General features: G+C 41.0%; 1 protein-coding gene across 1 annotated transcript; it reads right to left on the reverse strand.

The window, feature by feature from the left end:
- LOC110867063 lies at positions 1-3,370 on the reverse strand. Its single transcript, XM_022116205.1, has 5 exons — positions 3,130-3,370; positions 1,083-3,085; positions 912-971; positions 611-855; positions 1-418 (listed from the first exon to the last, which is right to left on the reverse strand). Exons 1-5 carry the CDS (start codon positions 3,368-3,370, stop codon positions 1-3), a joined length of 2,967 nt encoding a protein of 988 aa, XP_021971897.1.
- Positions 3,371-9,055: the final 5,685 nt, after the last annotated feature.

Below are 9,055 nucleotides of genomic sequence, written 5' to 3' on the forward strand. Positions count from 1 at the left end.
TCAACCCATGGCTGCGAGGGGACTGGCAAAGGCATATAGAGACCCGCATTGGTAGCCGTGCCCTTTGAAACCTGACAAATACGGCACCTCTTCACATAACGATCCACCTCTTTCCTCATAGTAGGCCAATAATAAGAAGCTTGCACCAGCTGTAAACTCGCGACCAACATACCCCTCACCATGTAAATGCTTAATAATCTGCAAGCAAAGACTGGAGTCGGGAATACATAGTTGATTCCCCTTGAACAGAAAACCATCATGCAAAAGAAAGTCTGACTTTTTCCCAGTTTCCACATCCTGCAAAATAACTGAGAAATAAGGGTCAATGGCTAACTGCTCACGAATGACCTCCAGACCCAGCACATCAACCTTCATGGATACAAGCAGATTACTCCTCCTGCTTAAGGCGTCAGCAACCCTGTTTGACCACAAAAGTAAACTTTTCAAGAAAGTCCAACCATCGCCCATGCTTATAAGATACCTTGTCTTGAGTACGAATGTGCCTTAGGGAATCATGATCAGTGAATAAGACAAACTTCTTTTGAAACAAGTAATGACGCCAATGCTTTACAGCTTGGACCACCGCATAAAACTCTAGATCATAAGTAACCTCAACTTAGGCCCAGTTAATTTCTCACTAAAATAAGCAACAGGTCGACCACCCTGACTAAGAACCCCGCCAATTCCAACCTTTGAGGCATCAGTATGAAGTTCAAAAACTTGAGAAAAATCAGGCAATACCAGAATTGGTCCTGTAGTGAGCTTCTCTTTCACAACTTGAAAAGCCAACTCTGCCTCATATGTCCATACAAACGTCTTCCCCTTCATACAATCTGCACTAGGGCCATAATAGAACTGAAGTGTGGAATAAACCGTTTGTAAAAAGAAGCAAGCCCATGGAAACTACGAACTTCAGTAATGGTAGTAGGAGTTGGCCAATTTTGAACAGCCGCCACCTTGGATTCATCAACCTGTATCACATCACCAGAAACAACATACCCCAAGAACAACACCTTAGGGGTCATGAACACACACTTCTTGGTGGCTGCATAAAAACGGTCCCTGCGAAGTTAGGCCAAAACCTGCCTCACATGCACGACATGGTCGCTGAAAGAAGCACTATAAATAAGAATGTCATCAAAATACACAACCACGAACTTCCCAATAAAAGGTCTAAGCAACTGATTCATCACACGCATAAAAGTACTAGCTACGTTTGATAAACCAAATGGCATCACCAACCACTCATACAACCCTTCACGAGTCTTGAAGGCAGTTTTCCACTCGTCACCCAGTCTAAGACAAATCTGGTAATACCCACTCTTCAAATCTAACTTCGTAAAAATAGTAGCACCACTAATCTGATCAAGTAAATCATCAAGTCGAGGAATAGGAAACTTGTACCTTATAGTAATCTTGTTGATTGCTCGACTGTCAACATACATACGCCAAGTACCATCTTTCTTTGGAGTCAATAAAGCCGGAACAGCACAAGAGCTCAAACTTTCACGAACGTGGCCCTTAGAAATCAATTCCTCAACCTGCCTTCGCAACTCTTCATGCTCACCTGGGCTCATCCTGTAATGTGGTCTATTGGGTAACTGTGACCCAGGCTCCAAATCAATATGATGTTGGATGTCACGCAAAGGTGGCAATCCATCAGGCAATTCATCAGGGAAAACATCAGAAAATTCTTCAAGCAAAGGAACCATAGCATCAGGAATTTCGACTTCCTCGGGCACTGTCTTCCCTATTAAAATGAAAACATTGTCTGCTTCCTCCAACTCATCTTGAAACTGACTAATGGTCAACAAAGTACCCGACTGTTTTCTTGCTAACTGCTTGGGCTTGCTAGGAACAAGAGTTATCTTCACACCACCAAACAGGAAGCTATTAGTATTGGACCACCCATTATGCTCTATATTAAGCTCATACTCCCAAGGTCTACCCAACAATAAGTGACATGCGTCCATAGGAACCACATCACACACAACGTCATCTTTGTATGTGGACCCAATAGAAATAGAAACAAGGGCTCTTTTAGATACCGTCACTTCACCTCCCTTTTTAAGCCATTGAAGCTTATAAGGCTTGGGGTGACTCTCTGTCTTCAAAGCCAACTTCTGGACCGCCTTTTCAGATATTAGATTATCGCAACTCCCCGAATCAATAACAAAGGTGCAAACCTTTCCCAAAATGGTACATGTTGAGTGGAAGATGTTATGCTTCAGCCAGTCATCCCCATCTGGTTTTGGTGTATAGCAAGAGCGTCTGACCACCAAGTTTACTCCAACATCACCGGTCACAACCTCTTCTTCATATTCAGTTTCTTCATCGTACACTGGGTTATTCTCAAAATCTTCATACTGATCATCTTCAGACTCAGCAAATAAGTGTCTCTTACCAGCCCTTTTACACTCAGCTTGACGATGGCCTGTTTCACCACAATTGAAACATCTCGAGCCACTACTACTAGCCCCCTTAGAAGTAGGCCCGGTATTGTTAACCCCTAGCCTTGGCTGACTAGGCCCGCCACGAGGTGCCCCACTGCCCGACCCAACGTTCCCTCCAGCAGGGGTAAATGAACTGTTCACCCGACGGTTTTGTTTCTCAAAGGCCAATGCCCGTTGGTGTGCCTCTAGAATGGTTAACGGGTCAAAAAGATTCACGGACTCCATGATTTGAACCCTCAGACCCCCAATATACCGAGAAACAAGTTGCTCCTCGGGGTCTTGAATATCATTCCTAGCAATCAACTGGTAAAACTCCGTTGTATGATCATCTATAGATTTAGCCCCCTGTTTTAAATTCTGCAGACGTTGGTACATCAACCTTTGAAAGTTATGAGGCAAAAAGTTGGACCGCAAGCACTTCCTCATCTTGGTCCATGTCACGATCCTTGACTTTCCGAGCCTGTTTTGTGTTAACTTCAATTGTTGCCACCACGCAGAGGCCCTACCACGCAACCTGGTAGTGATCAAAGCCACCCGCTTATTTTCAGGCACCACTTTGTACTCAAAAACTTCCTCCACGGTAGCCAACGTATCGATGAACCCCTCCGGATTCAAACTAGTCCCATCAAATTCTGGAATATCAACTCTTATCCCAGAATCCCAACTCCACGTTCACCCCTTGGTCGCCCTTCCTGTTCGTCTTCGAAAGCCGAACCATCACCAAATGGGTTACTAAATTCAGAACCATACCCATCATTGGGTCCCTGCCTCCTATGATTGATCAAGTAGGCCATCCGGTCAGTCAACTGATCGACCACTTGATCCAACCGTTGATCCACTCTCGCCATAAGTCGCTGCTCCAACTCCCGTTCATACACTTCATCAAGAGGCTTGGTGTTGTTTCTCCTCGGAGGCATTTTGAGCCAGGAATTCGGCTCTTATACCAATTGATGTAGCGTGTGAAACGATATTAAAGATCAAACACGTTGATTCTACAAATACCCGTGTAGTTCTTCCCCAACCCCCAAGATTCCACCCAAAGGGTACAGAATTTGAAGAGAAAAATGAGTTAATTCAAAATTCAAGACTGAACTTTCCAAATACTAGAGAAACATATAAATAGGAACAGAAATTCGAAATGGGCCTAAAAAAGACAACGGGCCAAACACAAGCCCAAAAACAAAATGCCTAAAACACTTCAAAAAACATAAAAACGTAAATAAGTAATAGAAATAAGCGTTTTTTCGCCTGGTCGCACGCCCAAAACGGACCCCCGTAGCCCAAGTTAGAGTCATTTTAGTGAAGCCCCTTTTGTTACACGGTCTTGGGCCTCCAAATACGAGATAGCCCGCTGTAGGTCCCTCTCGGAGGATCGAGAACAAACCTAAACCTTGTTATACAAACTCACTAGCGAGTGCGGAATCCAAGCTAGCGAGCAAACCGGGATGATGCAAGAACAAACACAAGAACACACAAGACTCGACGATTAACACCACTTGTATTAATACGTAGAAAGTTTCCGGTTACAAGCACAATGTTTACAATCAGTTTGCAAACTCTCAAAGTGTGTGTGTGTGTGTTTCGGACAGAATGCTCTCAACTCTTGTCTGTCTCTCTAAGTGTGCATCTATCTTCAGTCTTTCACACTACACTGCATGGGTATATATATACCCAGCCCATGATGTCTGGTCGAAGGATCCGATAGATGGTCCGAAGGATCATCTATCGAGGACAAGTCACTCGAAGGATCAGCAGGGACCTCGAAGGATTGTCTTTCGAGGTCTATCAATCGAAGCATATCTTTCGAGCACCTCGAAGGATCAACAGTATCCTTCGAGGCTATCCTTCGATGCAGTCAAACATATTACAACTTATTGGCCAAGTCAAACTAGGAGGATAGTTGACTTGGTCAACTTACAGACTAACTTAGGACATCGTTTACATACAGACCGAATACAGACAAAGTACAGACACAAGTGCACCAACAAACTCCCCCTTGGCTGTAGCTTTGTCTTTATCTTCTATAGTTGTAGACTCGTCTCGAACTTCGACGGTCTTTGGTCTTCGAGTTACCAAAACTCTGATGTCCTTTCAAGTCTTCAATGTCGGAGGATCTTCAAAGTCTTCACGTCTTGAAAGCAGAGAGTGTATCAACAAACTACCCGTATCATGTAGGAAGTGTGTTGACAAACTCCCCCTTAACATAAGCTCCCCCTTGAGTTATGCTCGTGAAATACTTTAACTTTATGAAGTGAGATCCTTGTGGTGTTGATGATGGCCAGCGGCAACTCGATCATCTTCATCAGTTGAGTGCCTTCACGTTGTGTCTTCATCCCGAAGCTTGTCATCGACCATGTTCTCCTAGCCTTTAGAATCTGCACATGCAAGAAATCTAAACGCATAATGAGAACAACTGCTTGGAATATAGTTAATCATAAACAAGTGACACACGAATGACCATGTCACAATCAAACACCGTCCGACAGTTTGAAAGTTTAATAAATTTGTCAATTTTAGCCTTTAACTTTCAAAACTTGCAAATTTCGACCATTTATGAAGATTTAGTCAATTCGGTTTTCGTTCAGGTTTCAGGTAACGAAGACTCGAGCTCCAACATCGTACGATCGAAAATAAAGTAGAAAGAAAATCTTTTTGGCTTTTATAAAGTTTATATTAAAACACGCCTAAAATCTTTTTGGTATTTTTGAAATTAAAAGACAACAATTTAAAATCCTTTGAGTGTTATCAAACGACATCACCGCTAATGTCGTGCTGATATGCACCAAACGACGAAACTGTTTAAAAGAAAAAAAATAAAAGTTAAGCAGTAAATAAATATATACAGACATTCTTTTTGCGAGTTTCGAGGGTAAGAGAATCATATCAGTGTACGGTCATGCCAAAACACTCTTGTTGTTCAGTTAGTTAACATTAAGATAAGCATCCTATAACAATTATCGGTATTGTTGTCCACTTAAACTCAACTTATCAGATGTAATCATGGCGAGGGGATACTTTAAGGTATGTTTTATACTTACCGACCGGTGTTCATCCACATCACGACACATTCCCGTATCAAGGTATGCACGAGAGTTCATCTTACCGGTGAGTATACCGATTATCATCTGTTTGACCGTATAAAATGTGAGATACTCACTTATTTTGATTTGAAAACAAGCCCTATGTGATATAATCACTTATTGATGAGGAACTTGATTTTCGTATGCATGAGGGCACAGGTGCAAGTCCGTGAACAGGTCAGTACTTCCGTACAGCAGAGAGACGAACTTGACACCCGGATAAATGTGATATTTTATCACTTATTTGATTTGGACATGTGATTGTTTATCACTTATTGAGGTCGAATGCAGTATGTAATATGTACACGTATGTATAGTATCATGGAAGATCTAGACTTGCGTCCCCGTTATTTTTCGGTAAAAGATACAACCATGATACCCAGATGATAAGCAGCATAAAGACCGAATATCTCAGAACCTCGGCAATCTATCAAACGAAATTTCGGTACTAAGACCATATGCCAATGAATGGTTCCCACCTGGTCTTCAGTCGATTTAAGATTTATATCACCCTGCACACTTTAAAATGATTGTGAGCCTACCGATACATCTTATATAGAGCTGCTTATCGTTTTTCATTTAAGGTTTAAAGAGGTTTGGAGAGACCACTGATGTACTATCATTTTCTCTTTTTTGCTCGCCAGGAAACTCATTTTTGTTTTTCTATTGTTTTTGTGTTTTTGAAATTTTTCGATGTTTTTGGATTTTCAGATTTTTGGATTTACTCCCCCTAAAATCAATAAACTAAGATAAATTTAAAAACACACAAAGATATTTACAAAAATGATTTTCCGATGTTGGTTTACTCTTGCTTGACCTTAATGCCATTTACCAATAATAAGAAGTCAAATCTAGATTTGTCAAAAGCTTTGGTAAATAAGTCGGCACGTTGGTCATCGGTGTGGACCTTAACAACATCGATTAGCCTTTTCTCAAAGCAATCACGTATGAAGTGATATTTGATTTCGATGTGTTTGGTCTTTGAATGCTGCACAGGATTTTTAGTGATATCTAAAGCAGCAGAATTATCAACGTAAATAGGAGTAGTTAGGAATTCAAAACCGTAGTCCCGCAATTGTTGTTGGATCCAAAGAACTTGTGAACAACAACTTGAGGCAGCAATGTATTCAGCTTCGCATGTTGATGTAGCGACACACGTCTGCTTCTTGCACTGCCATGTGACTAGGCGATTTCCTAAAAACTGACATCCAGCCGTTGTGGATTTGCCGTCGATTTTACATCCGCCAAAATCAGAATCACTGAATGCGACCAAGTCAAAGTTATTATCCCTAGGATACCACAGACCGGTGTCGGGGTAAGCCTTCAAATAACGAAAAATCCTTTTGACAGCTGCAAGATGTGAGGCCTTCGGATTAACTTGATATCTGGCAAGTAGGCACGTTGGGTACATTATATCTGGCCTTGATGTTGTGAGGTACATAAGGGATCCGATCATCGCGCGATAGTATGAAGGGCTAACAGGTTCACCCTTCAAGTCAGGAGTTATTCCGTGATTAGTTGGCAATGGGGTACCAATGGGCGTTGCATCGGACATCTGGAACCGGCTCAAGATGTCTCCAACATATTTAGTCTGATGGATGAATATCCCAGACTCCGTTTGTTGCACTTGTAGGCCCAAAAAGAAATTCATTTCCCCCATAGCACTCATCTCGAACTTATCCTGCATGGGTATATATATACCCAGCCCATGATGTCTGGTCGAAGGATCCGATAGATGGTCCGAAGGATCATCTATCGAGGACAAGTCACTCGAAGGATCAGCAGGGACCTCGAAGGATTGTCTTTCGAGGTCTATCAATCGAAGCATATCTTTCGAGCACCTCGAAGGATCAACAGTATCCTTCGAGGCTATCCTTCGATGCAGTCAAACATATTACAACTTATTGGCCAAGTCAAACTAGGAGGATAGTTGACTTGGTCAACTTACAGACTAACTTAGGACATCGTTTACATACAGACCGAATACAGACAAAGTACAGACACAAGTGCACCAACACCCGCTCCTCCACACTTGGGCCCGCATCAATTATTATCTTTTGAAATGCATAAATGATATATCCTCTTAAAGATATACCTGTATATCTTCTAATAATATTTGGCATGAATACAAAATAGTGTGTGCAAGTGAGCTTTTCTTAGGATACATAATGCTCTTACTTTCATTGATTATAATCAATAGTGACACCTTTTAACGTTTTTTCCGATATGGTTTTATCTTGAACTTTAGTTGTCTTAGTGTTTAAAGCCGTAACTTCCTTTCTTATTGTTTTGCCTTTTCTTTGACCACATATCAGTTTGAAGTTTGGACAGACTATATGTTGACATAGCATGGTAAAGCGAACGGGTTGAGTCTGACGACGGTAAAAAAGGGTTCTAGCTGAGTAGAATTGGTTCGTGTTAAAACGAGCCTTTTAAAGAAGTATTAGTCCAGTTAGGGTCAAAACGGATCCTAATCAAAATGAACTCTGGTTAAAATAAGTGGTTTTAAGATAAAAATGTTAAATGTTATCTCAATGTTTGTTTCTGCATGGTATGCATGGTATGATGTGGCTTTCTGATTTTGAATCCTACCACCACAATTGTTGTTACCTTAGTCATCCTTTCCTTTCCTTTACGTCAGGGCTATCAAGAAAGACATCAACCGTAATGATTGGGTATTTTGTGGAATCTGTATAACTGGCACGTCAATCCTAAGCGGGTTGGAATGTTACGATAATAGCGTAAGCATTCTGAGACCAGTTTTTGTTAGAGCTTCATGTGTTTTCATTTTTTCTAATGGATCATTTGTTACTTTTGTACTTCTAAAGTTCCCTAACTTCCACTAGATATGAACCAAAGGAACAGGTTTTCTAAGAAGTAATCTCTGAACAGGTCAAAACTAAATCCAATGGTTAAAACATTTTATGAGATGGAATATCAAATGGAAGTAGGGAGCAAACTTTCTCCCGTCAGTGAGGGGCCAAGTTCGGGATTGATCTACTTACGTACTCTTTATTCAATCAAATCCAACCATGTAAGACGGAATATGCAACATTGGGGCATATGTTCCATAAGAAGAACCAGCATAATATCTTCTTTAACAAAAATCAGCTAACTTTCTCGGCAAATAATTGCTACTAAGAACCAGATTCCATCATCTTAAAGTTAGAAAAACATGTCTAATCGAAATATCAAAGTGCATTTATTTTTTAAGTTGCATAACAAGCATTGACCACATAAAAGTCAACACAAGACAAAGAACAATATTTTGGTCCATGAACAAAAGACACCATACATGGACGTTATCAAGACACAATAGAACAACCAGTAATTTATAAACTAAACACATGAGCTGAAGATACACTTCAAACTCATTAGTACAACTTCCATCGAAACTAGTAGCCTTCAAGTTTTCAAGGCAATGTATAAGCTGCAAAGCAAAACATACAATATGTCAGCATAGATATAGGTAGGCTTGTAAACCAACCGAACGAACACGAACAAAGGCATATGCGTGTCCGC

This window comes from Helianthus annuus, chromosome 7, assembly GCF_002127325.2.
Source record: "Helianthus annuus cultivar XRQ/B chromosome 7, HanXRQr2.0-SUNRISE, whole genome shotgun sequence".
In the NCBI taxonomy this organism is placed as follows: Eukaryota; Viridiplantae; Streptophyta; class Magnoliopsida; order Asterales; family Asteraceae; genus Helianthus; species Helianthus annuus.